This window comes from Perca flavescens, chromosome 14 (assembly GCF_004354835.1).
Source record: "Perca flavescens isolate YP-PL-M2 chromosome 14, PFLA_1.0, whole genome shotgun sequence".
Taxonomy (NCBI): Eukaryota; Metazoa; Chordata; class Actinopteri; order Perciformes; family Percidae; genus Perca; species Perca flavescens.
In genome coordinates, this window is record NC_041344.1 from 32,145,866 (window position 1) to 32,165,686 (window position 19,821).

The 19,821-nt window shown below is 40.4% G+C and overlaps 2 protein-coding genes across 4 annotated transcripts in view; both read right to left on the reverse strand.

Annotated features, from left to right (window-relative positions):
• ube2e1 (ubiquitin-conjugating enzyme E2E 1) overlaps positions 1-3,992 on the reverse strand; it is a 29,147-nt gene extending 25,155 nt beyond the window's left edge. Inside the window, exons 1-3 of one of the 3 annotated variants that reach the window (XM_028597747.1) lie at positions 3,901-3,992; positions 2,455-2,637; positions 875-925 (exon numbers count right to left, since the gene is read on the reverse strand). In XM_028597747.1, the coding sequence (XP_028453548.1) occupies positions 875-925; positions 2,455-2,630 (227 nt within the window). In that variant the 5' untranslated portion in view covers positions 2,631-2,637; positions 3,901-3,992. The other 2 variants (XM_028597746.1, XM_028597748.1) reach the window with 2 other exon arrangements.
• A 9,935-nt stretch (positions 3,993-13,927) lies between these two features.
• LOC114567899 (ubiquitin-conjugating enzyme E2 E2) overlaps positions 13,928-19,821 on the reverse strand; it is an 88,718-nt gene continuing 82,824 nt past the window's right edge. The window contains exon 6 of the mRNA XM_028597120.1: positions 13,928-14,735. Within this exon, the coding sequence (XP_028452921.1) occupies positions 14,638-14,735 (98 nt within the window). The 3' untranslated portion in view covers positions 13,928-14,637. The remainder of the gene's footprint in view (positions 14,736-19,821) is intronic.

A 19,821-nucleotide genomic window follows, 5' to 3' on the forward strand; every position in this document is an offset into this window, starting at 1 on the left:
TTGTGTAATACTTAACATTACTCAATACTGTTCAAATATAATCATGACATTTAAAAGTTACATTATCTTTATTCATAACAGAACAGCTAAATAATTTGATATCAGGCTGATGACCCCTAATGATGAGTTAGCATTTTAAGCAAACGTGCAAAGCTAAAGCTAAGTTAAAGGAATACGCAACAGTTTGTTGAAATAGGGTTATTCACGTCTCCTCTATATTTATATAGGCGGGCAAACGCATTTTTGTCTCAGTGCATGCATTGTCTTAGTCCGGCAGCCCCGCCGCTAGCTTAGCTTAGCGAGTGGAATCCTATGTTGCCGGTAGCCTACTTCCACCCAGTATAGTCCCAAGTCAATATCTGCCTAGAAAATAGTCTAGTCTTAGGCCGAAAATCAGGCGGGGGGGGGGGGGACAAAAATAGGGCTCCCCAAAAGCTACGGTGTAATTTTAACACAGGAATTTTCCATGCATGTAATTTTTTTTTGTGGAAATATATCAAACACTGAATGACATCTTCCTTTACATTAAATGTCTAAATGATCTTAATGCCTTTCTTCATTGAGTTCAACAATTTCAAAAGTGGCAGATAACATTTGGAGTGGCAGACAAAATAAATACTTGCCTGTTACAGCAGGCAGTGAAAAAAACCTGCACGTGAATTTTCCCATTCTGGCATACAGACAGAGACGGGCTTTTCCACTTTAGCATTCAAGACGGCCACATGAAGGACTATTTGCATTAATTTGTCATAATACACTTAATGTTCCCTTAACAAAAAATAAAAAAATAAAAATACCACACTTGCCCTGAAACGCACACTATCAATGACCTACGTTTCTAATTACACAATAATCATTCTCATAATTCACTCACCTGCAGTTTGGTGGTGGATCCAATGTTATGTCCGCCAATTCCTTCTGAATTCTGCAGAAGCAAAGAAAATGTACGCATTAAACACTAAGCTCTGATCAAAAACTGTAAATCAAAACTCACAAGCCTGGATAGAAGGCAGAGGATGCCTGGTGGATATGGGGAAATATTTCTTTTTTGGCAGAAATTTCACAAAAGACAACCCACGTCAATTATGGAAATGGCATACTTTGAAGATGCACCTCAACAATAGGGCTGCACGATATGAGGATCATATGCAACAACGTTGAACATCGCAATAACGATATTACTTGTGATACATACAGTTAACAGATATTAAAGTGTACTCCGTTCTGCTGCTTTCAGTATTCTGCTAAAATACAGCAACTTGCTTGTTGAACTAAAGGAGAAATTCGGCGCAAAATGAACCTAGGGGTTAATCGACCGTTCTCTGGGATTGGTTTTCATGCTAATCGACTGTGACCAGTTTTAGCGCAAACCACTAATTAGCTTATCATGCTAGTCGTCAGGGCACAGGAAAATAAAAACAAATCTCTATTTCTATATCACTAACAAGGCTCAAAATAGCACCACACTTCCATGGTAGCATAATGAGGGTCCCTACAGGTAAACTGAAGCATTGAGAACTTTCTAAGTGTACAGACAGTTTATTAAAAAGATAGTTTAGAAAGACTATACACATATACAGGCGGGCGCCATCTTGGGATAACAGTTACGACCAGTCAAATGACGAACGCCGTGCAACCAGTAACATAGCTCAAGGACGGCGTTCGTCATTCGACTGGTCATGACTGTTATGCTACCGTTGAAGTGTGGTGCTACTTAAAAAAATATTTTATATTTTTAAAAAATTCCTTCCTTAGTCATCAAAGAATTTAGCAAAACAATGCATTCTGATTACAATTTCAAAAGTAGGCCTGAATATGCAAACTCAAAGTTGGCAAATCTGCCAAATTCGGCTTTGAGTAGGATTAGGCATCGAGAACCAGTTCCAACTTGGTATAGTTTAAAAAAATTACGATTCCAATGGAATCGGGTTTTTTTTGGAAAATTGGGTTCAAATCAAATCATCGGTTCCAAATTTACCTTGCGCAAGTTTTGGTTTCCGTAGCAACCACCGTACTTTCAGGCGGTTGTTGTGTGGCTTTATTTCATGTTGAAAAGCCTGGTAAAACTGTAAATCACCACTGAATCAAAATAAAAGTTCCACTTCCCTGTGAAATAACAACTCCATCTATAATCGAAACGAAGAATTGGAATCAGAATGGTTAATATCACAACGATGCCAAACACTAGCTTTAAGTGGCGCATAATTGCAGTTTGCAAATATTTTCCTGTCTTTTTGGTTTGGCGAAAAACCTAAATTGATTTTTGTGGGCCGGATCAAAATTTGCAAGGGGCCGGATTTGGTCCTAAAGAGACCGATCATCAGTCTTGGGAATGAGCGGCAATATATCCAGGGTAAACTGTATCTGCCGGTAAACTGCTCACAGTAGCCGGTGTAAAATACAGGTGGGCTCCTCGTGCACCACACTCCTGACTGCATTCATAAGCAAGCCCACCTTTTAGCACTAGTAGAGAGGAGTTTGGAAGTCTTGCTCATGCTGGCTTTGCTTTCTCGTTTCTTTGGGGTGTTTGTGTCCTGCTGCTGATGCTGCTGCTGCTGATGTTGATGATGATGAGTTGACGATGAAGAGGAGGAAGAGCTGGTGCTGGCACGGGAATCTTCATCCGACATACCGAGCCTGGGGAACATGCAAAAAAACACACAAGATTTAGAAAAGTTACACAAGCCAAACCACATTTGCCCTCAAGCTTTACTACACATCTAACCCCATTTAAAAAATCTGACATCTAACTGCAGAGATAAGGCTTAAGGGTTAACAATTCCAGCTTGTGCAAGACTTACAAATCCAGAATCCGGCATGCTTTTAATACAATAATATTTCAATAACGTTTCAGTTACTACTGTCTTTTCTACTTCAAATGCCCGTGGGCTGAAGTGGGTTGTGTGAACTAAATTAGGATTTGATTGGAATGTACCACCGTCTGATGGTACCACTGCATTCCCAATTAAAAAAAGAGGATGCTTACAATTCCTCTCCAACCCTCATGTTTTAGGAAGTGTCAACTGTCACCAATAAGCGCGGAAACTTTACATTTTCTGATTTTTTTTTATTTATTTTTTTTAAATGGGATCTTGCAGACCGTTTTCTACATGCGTAAACGGTACATATCGTGGCTATAGACTGCCAACTGTGAATCCCACGGTGCAGTCACTGACTCCATAAACGCTCCCGTCGTTTTTAAACTAGCCTACCAGGCCTGGACGGACGAGACGTTGACCCGAGTTTAACTCGACCCATCGGTTTAAACCGCCACTGTGTGGATGTTATTGAGGAACTTCTCGCGCTTATCGGCGGAGCATTTTCTTCTTTCACAACGCTGAATTCTGGCCTCAGCTAATGTTTGCAGTCGGAGTGTTATTTTTAGCCTTGTCGGGGCTGCGACAAAGGAAATCATTTGGTGAAATAGTTGGGCTAAAGGCCTACTTGTGCCCGACACCACAAAGCGAGCAAACACGAGACCTCTGCTCTCGGTTGAAAAGGTCGAGGATGGAAAAGCAGAAATGCACCGACGGGGCGATGTCGCAGTCGGCAGGGAACCCCAACACTACACCTCAACAATTCCCAGGCGAATGAAACTTTCACCCCAAGAAGTCAGCGAGGTGCTCCAGCGCTGTCAAGCCGTTCCTAACGCGTTGAACCCCAAAATACGACATTCAAAACAAAGACACCACGCCGTTCACTTAAAGGCTTTCCTCGCATTTTTAAAGCTATATCCGTCGACATGCAGCTGATCTCAGTGCAGCCAGTCACAGGATGCATCCGACTCCTACATTCTCCTTTAACGGTAACACGGATACATTTACAGTGCTAACACCCTCTAAATGACAATAAGCTGCTACAATATTATGAGCTGTGATACAAATATTTAGTATTTGATACCTTTCTTTGTGTGTGTGCACAGCCTATGTGTGTGTGCCTCCGCCGCCTGGACGCACCAATGTCAACGCACCTACAATGAAGACAAATTAAACTTCCGGTCATCATTTTTTTTAAATAAAAGCACAGAGAAGGCAGGCGGCAATAATATATTATTAAGATAAGCTAAATTGTATTGGTTGCATGCAGGAACACTTACGCGTAAGAGTAGCAAAAGTTAGTGCAAGACCAGCTAAGGATATGTAAGAAGACAGCATCTACTAGGCTACACAAAAAGATGAATAAAAGGTACTAAATAGGCTACTTCACCAATAGTACAACTCCATATCACAAACAATCTGTAGGATCGATCTTGACTTTAAAATTAAAACTGATTATATTATTTTTGTCCACTTCTCAGATGGTTGATGGGTTTCTTATTTATTTTTTTAATCATTAAATATTTGTATTATAATCTTTAGCTATTATCAGTGATGAAGCACATTGTTCTGTACATTGAAATATTGCTTGAAACTTTGAAAATAGCCCACTTTAAAAAAGAAATATATATATATATATATTATTTATCAAGTCTAAAATGATTGCCATGTTCCTTGAAACGCCCATGTTCAATAAAATATCCATATTGTTACATGATAGTTGTAAATAGATTGAGTGGTGAGCGTGAGTTAAGGTTTGGCGCTTTTATTTTGCAAGGCTGAATCGTCTATTTTCCGGGCTTATCGTGAACAAATAACGAGAACTTGACGTTGCCGCTGGACGCGTGCCTCTTCTCGCCGGAAGTGTTGGTCCAGCAGCAGACAGACGTCCTGACGGTCATCTACTGTACGTTCGTTACTATTGCCTATCAGTATCACACAGCGTCAGTGTCAAAGACAAATTGAGACGTAATTGGAAATTAAACAAAAGAGCTCGATGACATGCAGTGGAAACACGGCAGGGGCAGTTGTTCAAGACCAATTATTAGAAAAGAAAGCCATCAACTTACCCGGTCCTCGGACTTTTCTCAAGAATGGCGAATACTTAATCTACATCCCTTAACTACCTGTTAACTTAACATTCTGCCTCTTACAGCCCTGCAGCAGGCTAGCTTCTCCAAACTAAATAAGAACATTTACAACGCCATTTATCAGCCAGCTAAGGAAGGAAAAAAAATGTAGATATAAAATCCATTTGTAGGCCTACAGTCATTTCTGCGAGATATTTAGGGTGTGACGTGACAACAAAAACAATGCATAACCTTGTGTAATTTAGTAAGCCTACTCACTGCTGGGAAGTAGCCTAATAAAACCGGTTACTGTTAGCCATTAGCTTGAGTTACTACCCAACACTAAAACAGAGGGACCAAGAGGCCTTTTAAAGAGTTTTAAAAGGCCATTATAGCGCCTGATACAGTGGGTGACATGTGAAACGTGTTGCAGGTTAAATACACATTAAACAAAGTGGTTGCCATGAAAGGTTTAGTCTACACAGGTATAAAGTGGCACTTTTCATAGCGTATAGCTAACTATAGCTATAACTCTCCTGGGGTTGAGTGCAGCTTTCTGTACTCTGAACTTTACAGGATATTATATTAGCTGATTTCCCTATTTACATACTCAATATATAAAAGATTTTATTTACAAAAATAGATAAAAAGACATTCTTAAACTGAATAAATCGACAAAAGTTTATTTGATTTGATTGAACGAGCAGTTGGGGATTCGGTTCCTTGAACTGACACCTCTCAGTCTCCCACCATACTTTGGTCCATACGGGGACTTGAACCAGCAACCCTGTAGTTCCTGACTCCACTCCCTACAGACCTATGGTAGGCTACAATATATATGTATTGTGCATTGCCCCTGCTAAATGAACAAATTAATAAATCGATATTTCCTTGAGTGAACAAAAACATTATTTATGAAAATGTAAAACAGTTGAGATATCTAACAACACCAGTTTGATATTCCTTGGATTGCATACACACACAAAATACATAATTTAAGGAAATACATAAAAACAGATATATGTCATTTGGAACCCTTCATATTTAAATTTGACTACTTATAAACCAACAACATAATAAGTAAGGTTCACTAATTGTCCAGGGCTGGATTTATCCTAAAGGATAAAAATGAGCTATGTAGTCCTACTGTCCCATCATTTCGTCCACTCTGTGCATTCTGTATGCATTAGTTTATGGTAAATTGATTAGGCACACATTTATTTAGGAATATGCAACATAATGCCTGTAATTTCAATTTATATTGTGTTTTCTGTGGTGCATACAGTGTTAACTCAAAACCGCAAATGATCAAATTATGACCAACACCACACAGTGCAACTGGACCCTTAGGGCCCCTTGAGGGTCCTGGGGCAGTTACCCGATTTGTCCAGTTGGAAATCAAGCTTAGTTATTTACCCACCAGAATTTAACTCTGGTCTTTGAAACAGCACTTAGACCTTCATGTTGGAAAATTGAACTCACTGAAACAGTAGAATACATGAAATATCGTCGCTGTCGGGTGAAGACCAAAGGCCAAAAATATATATCTCTATATCTGTATGTCTGTCTCTGTGTACCAACAGGCAGCGGCAGACAAAGAGCCAGGGTCTGTCCGAGGTTTCTGCCTGTTTAAAAGAAGTTTTCCTCGCCACTGTCGCGCCAAATGCTTGCTCTTTGGGGGGAAATTGTGGTAAATTGATGGGTATATGTAAATTATAGACTAGACCTACTCTATCTTTAAAGTGTCCTGAGATAACTCCTTTTGTGATTTGAGACTATAACTAAAATTGAATTGAAATTGAATTGAAACGTGTGTGTATTGTCATTACTGTATACCAGGGGTCTGTCACATGAAAACATATATGCAAAACTAAATATAAAAAGCATGATAGACAACAAACTGTTGTGTGACATAATAACCTGGCATTCTGGCAGAAGTAATGAGAGCATGTACTGCAAATATAGACCGTCTCCACTCCAAGACATTATACATGCATAACATACATTCTTATGCAGTTGCATTTGTATTCACAGATCAACGTTGGCCTTTTTCACTCCTATTGATCACGTACCTCTCTCATTGCAACTGGTACACTATTATCCATGCATCAGTGACTTCTCCTTTTCTGTCAGACTCTTCCTCCTGCAGCGTGTGAAGGAGGAAGGGAGGGAGGAAGGGTGGGTGAGGATGAGGACTCCCCCTCCCCCTCCCGACGTGTCAGCCATAATTAACCCTGCCACTGTTGCTCCACTTTGCTGGTTTTGCAACGCAGTCAGAGACTGAAAAACCACAGCAGAGCATTGTCTCGTGCACAGAACGGGGCAGACACAGTCGCTGCAAAGAGGGCCCTCAACAAGTGTTAGTTAGTTTGGCGGTGCATGCGGTTTTCAGCACACGAAAAGACTGCAATCGCTGACACACCCCACTGTCCACCTACCAGTTAGCCAGCATGTTCATTCTTCTTCTTTGTGTGCTGTCAAAGGGCATTGTCGGAAATTTAGGAATCACCAATTAAAGGTCCCGTATTATTCTCAATTCCAGGTTCATACTCGTATTTTGGGTTTCTACTACAACATATTGACATGCTTTAATGTTCAGAAACACATTATTTTTTAATACCGTCTGTCTGAATATACCTGTATTCCCCCTCTGTGTTTTAGCGCATGTCTCTTTAAGCCACCCCTCCCTAAAAAGCCCAGTCTGCTCTGATTGGTCTGCATTTCTTGGTCTTCCACATATGCGCTCTCAGAGTCTCTGCACTCACTGTCATTGCAGCCGGGGAATGACTGTAACGGCACTTCCTACCTATATACTGTATAGTATAGTTGTGACATCACATCGGTAAGGAAGTCGTGACGGCTCGTTGATACTTTCACAGTATTTTTATAGCACCTAGATCTGCTTTATAATCAACAAAGGCATGGAAGTCTCACTTTTACAATATGGGATCTTTAAAGTGGAAATTGATGTGAAAGTCATGGCAAGTCCGGTAAAATTGCATTTATATCCTGCGCAACCAACTTATCATCTTATATCTTGTTTACGTAAGCAAATCTTTTTAGGTATTTATCTTTTTAGAGATTTTGTCGCCTTTTTAGAGTTTTTTTGGACACATTCTTTTGACAATTTTTTTTGTCACCTTTTTCAATGGTTATTTTGGACACTTTTCCTGAATTATGTTGCTTTTGCCGACATTTGTTGCCTCTTGACCTTTTCGTTGCTTTTTGTTTTCAATGTTTTTGTCGCTTTTTAAGTTAACACTTTTGCAAGGCACTGTATCCGTGTCCCCCTTATGGTCTGATCCTAGAATCGCCCCTGGCATTAGATAATGCCTCGTTTGCATATTTAAACATCACATTTCAGAAAACGTGTAATACAAAAAATGATTGTCTTAACGAATACAATCAACTGGGGAAGTTTCATGGTGATATCTATTAGTAAAAATTGTACCCTATTCACCTGTTATGTCTTGCAAAATGTATGGAATCTGAAAATGAGTTCTTCTCAGACTTCAGCAGCACTTTCAGAGAGGTTTGTTCATGTACCATTCATAGTCTGTTTAATGTAACATTTTATATCTAAAAAATTGGCTTCATGGCTGTGATAAAAAGTGATATTCAAAAATCCCTTCCGTAAAAACCCCTATTCACCTGTAAGACACTACATAACATGGAACTATTAATCCACTGTAGGAGGTCACACTCATTCATTGCTGTTTATAGTGCCTTTCAGCAGTGGTGGAATGTAACCATTTTTTTCAACCAGGGTTTTGTGTCTAAGTGACTGATGGGAACAACAATCTTTGACATTGGTCCAGTATTAAGAGAGATCGCTGCAGTCGGCAGCAGAGAAACAAGCTACAATGTAAGTTAATAATAGGGCAATTGTGCAGCTTGTATATACTTTCACAAAAGTGCTGGTTTTGCGACTGACGGGCTCAAATTATTATTATAAGTGTCTGAAAACTTTATGGAAAGGATCCCTACAGAGATAGACCTTTAAAACCTCTTTGAGACCTTTCGGTTTAACCAGAAACAGCTCTGAAGTCGCTAGCGCTAAACCCACCAGACTCCATTTAAAATAACAATACTTTTAGCGCGTATAGAGACAACATATTTTCACATATAAATCGGTAAACTATGTGTTTATTTCAACCAAAACTACAGTTGTGATGGTTGGAAAAGACAAAAAAAACGACCCAAAACGGCTTTTCATAGTTTTATTTGGATTCTGTCGACTTTGAATGAAGTGTATTTTACGATGCTAAAATTACTGTTTATTTACATGGAGTCTGGTGGGTTTAGCAAACACAATTTTGCGGTGACTTCTACTCCGCTACATTTCAGAGAGAAATATTGTACTTTTTATTCCACTACATAATCTGACAGCTTTAGTTACTAGTTACTTTACATGTTAAGATTTTTGAAGACAAAACATATGTAGTTTATAAAATCGGATGTTTTATTCTAAAGTAAACTAGCCAACAATATAGCGGCCTACAAGTCCAGCAGATATGATTAGACCATTAAACACACAACTGTTTGGATCCTTTACACTTTCTACAATGGGAGGAGAGTTCTGCATTGACTACTTTTACTTTTAATACTTTAACCCTCCTGTTGTCCTCGGGTCAAATTTGACCCCTTTTCAATGTTTCTATATGAGACATTTGGGTTTCTTTCAACCAAATTGGCCCAACAATAACACGGATGGTTCCATACAACGCTCCTTGCAAGTTAAACGAAGGATCAGTTCACTACTTTCATTGAATTTCGGGTGTATTTTTTAAAGGTCCCATGACATGGTGCTCTTTAGATGCTTTTATAAAGACCTTAGTGGTCCCCTAATACTGTATCTGAAGTCTCTTTTATATATACCTTAGTGGTCCCCTAATACTGTATCTGAAGTCTCTTTTATATAGACCTTAGTGGTCCCCTAATACTGTATCTGAAGTCTCTTTTATATAGACCTTAGTGGTCCCCTAATACTGTATCTGAAGTCTCTTTTATATAGACCTCAGTGGTCCCCTAATACTGTATCTGAAGTCTCTTTTATATAGACCTTAGTGGTCCCCTAATACTGTATCTGAAGTCTCTTTTATATAGACCTTAGTGGTCCCCTAATACTGTATCTGAAGTCTCTTTTATATAGACCTCAGAGGTCCCCTAATACTGTATCTGAAGTCTCTTTTATATAGACCTTAGTGGTCCCCTAATACTGTATCTGAAGTCTCTTTTATATAGACCTTAGTGGTCCCCTAATACTGTATCTGAAGTCTCTTTTATATAGACCCAGTGTGTCCCCTAATACTGTATCTGAAGTCTCTTTTATATAGACCTTAGTGGTCCCCTAATACTGTATCTGAAGTCTCTTTTATATAGACCTTAGTGGTCCCCTAATACTGTATCTGAAGTCTCTTTTATATAGACCTTAGTGGTCCCCTAATACTGTATCTGAAGTCTCTTTTATATAGACCTTAGTGGTCCCCTAATACTGTATCTGAAGTCTCTTTTATATAGACCTTAGTGGTCCCCTAATACTGTATCTGAAGTCTCTTTTATATAGACCTTAGTGGTCCCCTAATACTGTATCTGAAGTCTCTTTTATATAGACCTTAGTGGTCCCCTAATACTGTATCTGAAGTCTCTTTTATATAGACCTTAGTGGTCCCCTAATACTGTATCTGAAGTCTCTTTCCCGAAATTCAGCCTTGGTGCAGAATTACAGCCAGCAATGAGCTTTCCTTAGGATGTGCCATTTCTGTGTCTGTAGCTATTGAGGAGGAGAGAGGGGGGGGCAAGGTGGAGTGTGGGGATGTGGCCATGATGTCTCTCTCTCTCTCTCATGGGTGGGCCAAATTCTCTGGGCGGGCAAAGCAGAGAAAGGGGAGGTAACCTTGCTCCTTATGACCTCATAAGGAGAAGATTCCAGATCGGCCCATCTGAGCTTTCATTTTCTCAAAGGCAGAGCAGGATACCCAGGGCTCGGTTTACACCTATCACCATTTTTTAGCCACTGGGGGACCATAGGCAGGCTGGGGGAACTCATATTAATGTTAAAAAACCTCATAAAGTGACATTTTCATGCCATGGGACCTTAAATTCTACAGCATTTGAAAAAACACTTTTAATGGTTTCAAAACAGTATCCTAAGACTAAACTGTGACAAAATTCTACCTTCCTTAACTATTAGTCAAAATAATTCATAATTTCAGCTTTTGAACACAAAAATTAGATATAATTTCATATAAATGAGGTTTATTGACCATGAATTTGAAGAAGAAAAAAGTAGTGTAAAACTAGTGGTAATAAGTTGGTGTAAGTGGTGTGTACAATATGCTGAAATATTTTTAAAAAAGCGTCAAAAGGTCTTTTACTGTAACAGAGTATTGTTTACCGTGTGGTATTAGTACTTTTTCTCAAGTAAAGGATCTGAATACTTCTTCCACCGCTGCCTTTTCAGTATTTTAGCTCCTGACTAACAGACTTTGGAAACGTTATGTTTGAACTAAAGTCATAAGCTACCAATCAGGATAGTTGTTCTCTGAGGGCGCTCTAAATTCATTATAAACCCATTCTGAGTGCTCGAGGATGCTGTAAAATTACAGAAGAATATAATAGAAATGCAGATATGTGGTTAAGTACGGTTTGACACTGCAACATAGTGTTCTGATGATTATCTCTCATTAATTACAGCAAAGTTTATCTCTTGTGATCTGGTGCTCCTATAGGATGTGAAGTCTTACCACAATGCTTTTACAGCTTCAGTTGCAGAGTCTGCATCAGCAGAAATGCTAAACAGTGATCGCCCACTTTTTTAAAATGCTCTGGTTCCGGAAGTGATTTTCCCCATTTAATATCTCTTCTGACATTTCATTAAAGGCTTATATATACATTTTTTTTTAAGTCTGGACCCAAGCCAACCAAGCTCAGAGATGAATCATGACCATAAAACATTTGATTCAAGAACCTTTTGAAAACTGAAAAAAAAGACAAAGGTACAAGACTGTGTATAGAAACAATCATAGACATCAGTGGTAGCATCTCGCTCTAGCCATTCACGGTTTCACGGTACGGTAAACATTTCCATGGTAACGCCGAGTTGGACCAATCAGAGACAGCGCTGTTACGCTTAGGATTGTGGGTAGCGTAGTATTTCTCTGTAAGACCGTGAATAAAACCTGTTTTTCTTAAAACAAGGTTCTACTGTGGCTTCTACAGGAGCAGAAACTGCTGGTTCACAACCTCGTAGGTCCTGGTCAGTCTACCTCGGATGGTCTAGACATTATGGCTGATAATCAGAATCCTTATGGAGAAAATGAATTGGACTTTTACTTCCAGAACCACACTGTTGAGCTCCACTCCATTTTGCAGACTTGAAGGTGTTGATTTCATATACAATAAACATAAACAGCTGACTATGACAGCTGATGGACATTTACAACCACCAGATATGTGTAGTGTAGAACAGTCGTTCAAAAAGTAGGGTCGGGGGACCCCCAGGGGTCCTTGAAGGGGTTGCAGGGGGTCCCCAGCACAAAGTCATTTATTTTCACTATAACTCCATCCATAAGTAACACAATGAACGAATGTATGACATGTTATATTTTCATCATCTAACTATATAGAAAGGAATATGTGTGTTTGTGTGTGTGTGTTAATGTCTGGCTGCCTGTCATTCTAATATCTCGAGAACCATTCATCCGATCTACTTCACATTTGGCGGCTGTATTGCTGGGTACCCATTGATGTGGAGTGTCGAATTAGATGCAGTTTGGACACGTGACACATTCAATATTAATAAACTTTGAATAAAGCAGAGGGTTCCGCTCTGTGCAGCAGCGGGGGCGGGACTTCAGGGCTCCGTGGACTGTCTCTGATCACGTCTTCACCTGTCTGCCTTCTGCTGCGTGGGAGGGGGCTGTCTAAAAACAAGAAGAAACTGCTGCAGTCGGATGAAGTTGAAAAGAAGATTAAAGCAGGGCGTGAACCGCTCGCCGGCTGCACAGTCCCGCTCACCCGTATCAGCAGAACGTTAATGCTAAAAAATCCAGAAGAAATAACCACGCGGCTCTAACAGAGCCAACTGGCCACGCAACATTTCTGTCAAAATGCTGTGCATCAAAAAGCTGGCCGATGCCCATCTTTATGCAAATTAATCTGTTGAACGCAACGCGACTATCCAATAGAAGTAGAGCACAGGGGAGACTGGAGGAAGTCTCTCGCGGGTCCTTTGTTCTAGACGTCCTATTGAAGTCCTAATGAGGGGAGGCGTCACGACACCACGCTTCAGTCGTGTCGCAAAAGTGGATCCACAGGTGGCCAGGTTGGCTCAGTGGGTAGAGCAGGTGCACATATACTGAGAGGTTTATTCCTCAACGCAGAGGTCCAGGGTTCGACTCTGACCTGTGACGACCACGCTTCAGTGGAACGTGGTGGATAGAGAGTAGAGCGAGTGAGAGATGTGACCCATGGTCAGATAATCATAGTTCAGAAAAATGCAGCGCAGTGACAATACAGACATTTCATACACGGAGGCATATGTCACAGCAATGACCTGGACCCATTTATATGAGTCAGCCATCCCTCTCTGTCTGCAGTGTAGTTCATACACAGAATTGTACTGTAACAATCGCCTTTATGGTCCAAGGTTTTTGGGTCATAAGCTTCACTCCATTTCTCTTTCTCTCTCTTAATCAGTCTGCGTACCGAGATATGGCCCTAACACTGCTGCTGTGGTTTGGACTTGGACAGAAACTAATGCAAGTTCATAGCTCTAATGTATTGCACTAATTCAAGTTACCAGAAAAATGTATACGAAAAAAATCGAATAAAATGTCACAATAACATCATTTTTTATGTTTTTTTTTTTTTTGTGAGAGGACTACTCTCTGTGGTGAGCTCCGTGACGATTCATTTCTAACAGGAAGTGGTCAGAGAGATGAGCCCACACACACACACACACACACACACACACACACACACACACACACACACACACACACACACACGTATTAAAGCAAGAGACTGAGACAGGCTCTGTCACATTACAGCCAGTGTTTAATTGAATATTCAATGAGTATGTATTCTCACTAGGCATCAAATGTACAGCAAACTACCACTATCGTCATACAGGGTGATGGGCATACTCCATGCCAGAACAGAAATAATAACACTACATGACTACATGTCCACTGCATGAACACATATACTGATGCCATGCACTAATATTGACCATGAGCTGTAAAAACCACAGAAAGAAAAAAACAAACTAAATGCACTCACTCAGTATGATCATTTTACATGAAACCATCACATGAAACGGGAATAGTACACGCACGCTTTTTAGATAAGAAGATGACGAGGGGGTGGCCACAATGTTATAAACAATGCAATAACAATAAGAAGAACAACAACGATGAGAACAATAACAGTATTAAAGCTTTTCATGACCATATCAACATTCAGTGTATTGGAAAATACAATCCCAATAGACTCTTTGTATAAAAAAGAAGCTTTTCAAGTCAGCATGGAACAAATAACAGTTCATTTCTCTGGGGTGGGGTGGGGTGGGGAGCAGGGTGGATGACAGGAGCGGGTGTGCTTCCATAGATTTGGGAGGAGGGGAGGTGTCAGCAGTGTTTGTGTGTGTGTGTGTGTGTGTGTGTGTGTGTGTGTGTGTGTGTGTGTGTGTGTGTGTGTGTGTGTGTGTGTTGGGTAGGGCGAGGGGTCCTGCAGGATTTGGTGCCGGTCTATGTGGCGTAGCGTTTGGTCCACTGTTTGGCTATCCTGTCGTGCTCGGCTCTGTTGGTCAGGTACTGTGTGGCGATGCTTCCAACCAGAGGGTCGGCTGTAACACAAGAGCAATGAACTTGGTCAGACTTCATACAAGTATTAATTTCCCTTTGCTTAAAAATCACATCTGGACCAATTAGTCAGGGGGGTGGGGCCCCCCCAATCCATTGGGCTAGAATGCTGACAATTGTGATTTCCATTGGATCCGTGTACTGTCACTTGGCTGCCTGTTCTGCCAATCTTCCCAGCCCAATCACACGACCAATTAATGTTTCCATGGAGACTATCCAAAATTCTGATATAATGGAACCAGCACTGGGATTGTTGGCAAGTGGCAGACTGAGCCTATAGAAAAGGTGTATTGTATTCAGATATACAATTGGTTTTAAATGAAAACAAGTGAAACTAAGAAAAATGTTTTATTTAGCAAAATTACATGATGTTTTATTGTATCCAATATTGCCTATATTTCTATGCTGTATTCTGTTAAAATATCCCCCAACTCAGTATTGCAAAGAGGCTGTCAGGTCTTAATGGGGTTTTATATATGGCACTGTACAGTTGAAAAATGTCACCCCAAAAACCTATGAGCTTGGGACATGCCCAAAAAAAGATAACCCAGAGTCCCATCACTGGACTTGCATTTATCACAGGTGGCAGAGACAGAGGGGGAAACCCTATTCAGTTTAGTTTTTGAAAAGTGCAGTCGGTGAATGACTTTAAACTGAATAAGCTGAAGTCTGGCATTGATTGAACATGCCTTGATTCTCTCTAATGCCAATGACCATAGCCCATCTGAAATCTCTTTAACCCAAGCTTCTTTAATGTGAAGAGAAGAGGTAACTGATGGAAAGAGGGCTACAAACTGTGAAATCAAACCCTTGGATGTGGGCTTATAAGTCAGAAGTTGGTAAAATTTGTGTTGTGTGGGCACTGACTCCTTTACAAAGTTTCTAATTTGAAGATAACGAAAAACATATTTCTCCTTAAGTTGAGTGAAAGATGCAAAACAATTATTAATATAAAGATTGGCCCATACAAAGGGCAAAATGATAGAGTATAATGAATTAAAGAAGGCGTCGGTAAGAAAAATGGGTACATTTTGAAAAAGATAAATAAATTTGGGGAGTACAATCAGGAAAGAGGGAGAAGTTTCCATTTGTCTATTGTCAAATCATTATAATTACATTTAAAGAGAAGTTTGGGGTTTTTGGTGATATTGATTCCCAAATATCTGGAATTATCAGTGGAAATTTTAAATGGTAGATCCTCAAGGTATTTAGAGTCTAGGCCATCGGATAGGGGCATGAACAGACTTTTGTCCCAGTTAATAGTAAATCCAGAGAATTTACCAAATGTTCTTATCAAATCAAGTAAGTGGGACAGGAATGTCCTAACATCTGACAGGGTCAGGATCACATCATCTGCATATAGTACACTAAGATGTGCCACAATTTATCCCCCTAATTTGGGGGCTGGCTCTAATAGCTATTGCCAGGGGCTCAAGGGCCAAGGCAAAAAGCATAGGGGAAAGGCAGCACCCCTGCCTGGTGCCACGGCCCAGCAGGAATGGGGGGGACCTTTCATAATTAGTCAATATGGAGGATTTTGGACATGCATAAAGCATTCTTAACATTTTCATAAATTTAACACCAAAGCCAAATTTTTATTTATTTAAAATGTAATAACAATAACTTATTTCACCAGTCAATTGCTGTTAAACGACAAAAAGAAGAACCACTAGATGGAAGAAGGGTACTTTACACAACAACATTGAATGGACCATGAGCTTACGAGGTGCAATTGAACGCATCATTAAGTCTGTGTCTTTAGCTGCAGACTGTTGTACGTCCTGGCGTTGGAATCCTTTCAAGTGAAATACAGTCACACGCTAGACCATTTTTTTTAGCCAGCTACTAGCTAACGGTAGGCTAACGTGACCTGCTGCCAAGTGTAGCATTAACTAGGTGTCACGTGCAGTGACCTGACGCAGTGTATCAAAGTCTAAAATGGTGTCAAAACCTGCAGCCGACCACCTTGGCTCATCAGCATGCATGGGGAATTTTATTACAACCAGTGAAAAACCACAGAGGAGCCATAAGTTAAACAAACGGAGCCCTATCATTCCTGTGGTCTGAAGTGGAGCCTGTATAGCGTGACGTACAGCGAGGCCGATGTTTATCAACAGCACAATGCTGCTGTAAATCAGAGGTGATCATGGTTGGGCTCCGGCAGCAGCTGTGCCTTCCCGTCTGTTGATACACCGCACACGTCCGGTCGGCCAACGGCCACCATTATGAATTCCCACTAAGCTCTTCTATTGATCGTGATGCTGCTCAATCCGTTGTGCCGCTGGTCAATTTCTCAGTGAGGTGACATAGAGGGAAACAAATTCCTGGAGCCTCACACACACTCCGCTCCGCTTCAGACTGTCTCCTGCGGGGCTCGGCCTGCTGACAGTGTGATGAGCTTGGCTGAGCAAGCAGCACAAACGCCCCTCAGCACTAATCCCTGCTAGGGTTTCAATGATGTTTTTTTTTTTACAGGCTTATACCCATATTTATGGATGAATGCATCCTTACATATCATGGCCTTGTAGCTTCAAACTGGAAGCATCGGATTTCTTTGGCGACAGCTTGAGCCTGCGACAGAAATCCTGTTGGGATTGCTGGTTGGTGAAAGCTTGTGTCCTGAATCACCAAGTCAATGACTGCATTATGTTGTGCTTTCCTTGTTTGACCAATTTGTGTTTCGAAGGTCCAAACTAAGATTGGCCTTTTCAGATCAGGGCCAATTAGAATTCCGGGGTGAAGCAGCAGCTACGCTCTGTTCACACATGAGCTTAAAGGGTAACTACCGTTTTTAATTTTTCAACCTGGACCCTATTTTCCTATGTTTTTGTGTCTAAGTGACTGATGGGAACAACAATCTTTGACATTGGTCCAGTATTAAGCTAGATCACTGGAGTCGGCAGAGGCGGAACAAGCTACAATGTAAGTTAATAAGACGACTGTGCAGCATGTATTTACGTTCACAAAGGTGCTGGTTTTGCCGCTGACAGGTTCAGATTATTGTGTAAGTGTCTGACAACATTATGGAAATATTAGGAAAGATTTCTAATGAGGTCGATCTTTCTGTTACAGAGTAGGATCCTTTTTTTAAACATAAAAAATTCTGTGAAATCGCATTCGCTAAACCAACCAGACTCCATGTAAATAAATTTAAAAAAAAAAACTTAATAAAATAAAACTGTGAAAAGACGTTTTGGGTCGTCTTTCCACTTTTCCAACCATCACTGCTCTAGTTTTGGTTGAAATAAACATGTGAAAATATGTTGGCTCTATACACGCTAAAAGTATTGCTTTTTTAAAAGGTCCCATGGCATGAAAATTTCACTTTATGAGTTTTTTTTACATTAATATGAGTTCCCCCAGCCTGCTAGAAATGGTGATAGGTGTAAACCGAGCCCTGGGTATCCTGCTCTGCCTTTGAGAAAATGAAAGCTCAGATGGACCAATCAGGAATCTTCTCCTTATGAGGTCATAAGGGGAAAGGTTACCTCCCCTTTCTCTGCTTGCCCACCCAGAGAATTTGGCCCACCCATGAGGGAAAGAGACATCATGGCTTTCAAACGAGCAAAGTGGCAGTTGGTCAAGGCCACACCTCCACAATCCACCTTCTCACCTCTTTGGGGGGTGCCAACAATTCCTCTATGCAGGTAAAACCCAGGGTGCGATCTAGCATCTGATAGAAATTAGTTACAACCTGACAATATAACTGTTCAATTGAAGCAGAGTATGCAAAGGCTTAAACCAGACACTTATATGTGGTGTCAGACCATCGAAAAACCTTTTTGAAGCTCAGCCTGATGAAATAGTTTTAGGCCAGTTGGCAACTCCTGAAAGAAAATAAAGTTGATCTAAAATAAAAGATGACTTCTTCTACTTGCCCTCGAGTCAGTCAAAAAAACACTTTGTGAATAGAAAACAACCCATGGTAAGTAAGTTAGCTGGTGCAGCTCATGTGAGCACGAGTGTCCTTCTGAAACAACAGAACACGCTCCGAGTCCACACTCTTTCTAGAACCAGGATCAGAATCAGAGAGCAGTTTATTGCCACAGTAGTGGAACTACATGGAATTTGCCTTGGTGATTGGGTGCATACATACAAACAAACATTAATATGAATCAACAATAAATATCGAAACAGAGACAAATATATACAGTTCAAGATCCAGGATCCAAAGAGCACCAAAAACAACCATAAAATGAACACTTCTTACAGAGTAATGTTCTGAAGCCTAATACTGTACATGCATTGTGAGGGTAAATCTTTCACTCTATACTTGCTAATCTCCTCAATTTCTCCACACTTGTTCTCCATCAGTTACAGCAGTATCAATGGTAAAGTGACCCAAATATTCTGCTGTTTCAACACAAAGTACCTGTGTACTACTAAAACATTCATAGAAAAAGATAAGATTTTAACAACTTGTACATGCAACTAGTTGTATTAATGAGCTGCAAACTTGGAAGTCAAAACTCAAGGACTTCAGTAGGCTTCAAACTAAAAGCTTGTCGGATCATCAGAAAGCATCTGAAATACTTTTCTATTGGCGGATCCATCTAGCTTTCCAAACACCTCAAGCTCTCTTTTTTCCATTGTTTTTTTACACACTACTGTACGTCCATCATTTTCATGTGTACAATCAAGTGCAACACCATGGATGCCTGTGAGTAGAGACTAACGGTGAGCATTGTTATCCCCATTTGTACAATTCAGCGTGTCAAGTTCCCAAAGACACGCCGAAGAGAGAGATCATGGAGGCTGAGGGATGGCTCTGCCAAATTTTATTTGAACTATACTGGGGCCTTTACCGAAGATTTTACAAAAGCAGCAAGGCACCTGTTCCAGGTGGCTTCAGGATGACCAGAGTTTTATAAACAAAATTACAGAAAACGATGAGGCAAATATTGAGACTGTTGGACCAACAGTGCAATCCTAAATAACAGATTATGCTGTGTGAGATGTTCAGAGTAATTTTATGGTAATTTCGGCCCTTTTTATAACACCCTAAGTACAGGTTTTTAGCCACCTCAGTTGTACAGAAGGCACACAGGAGCTGCACTAGCTGAGGACATC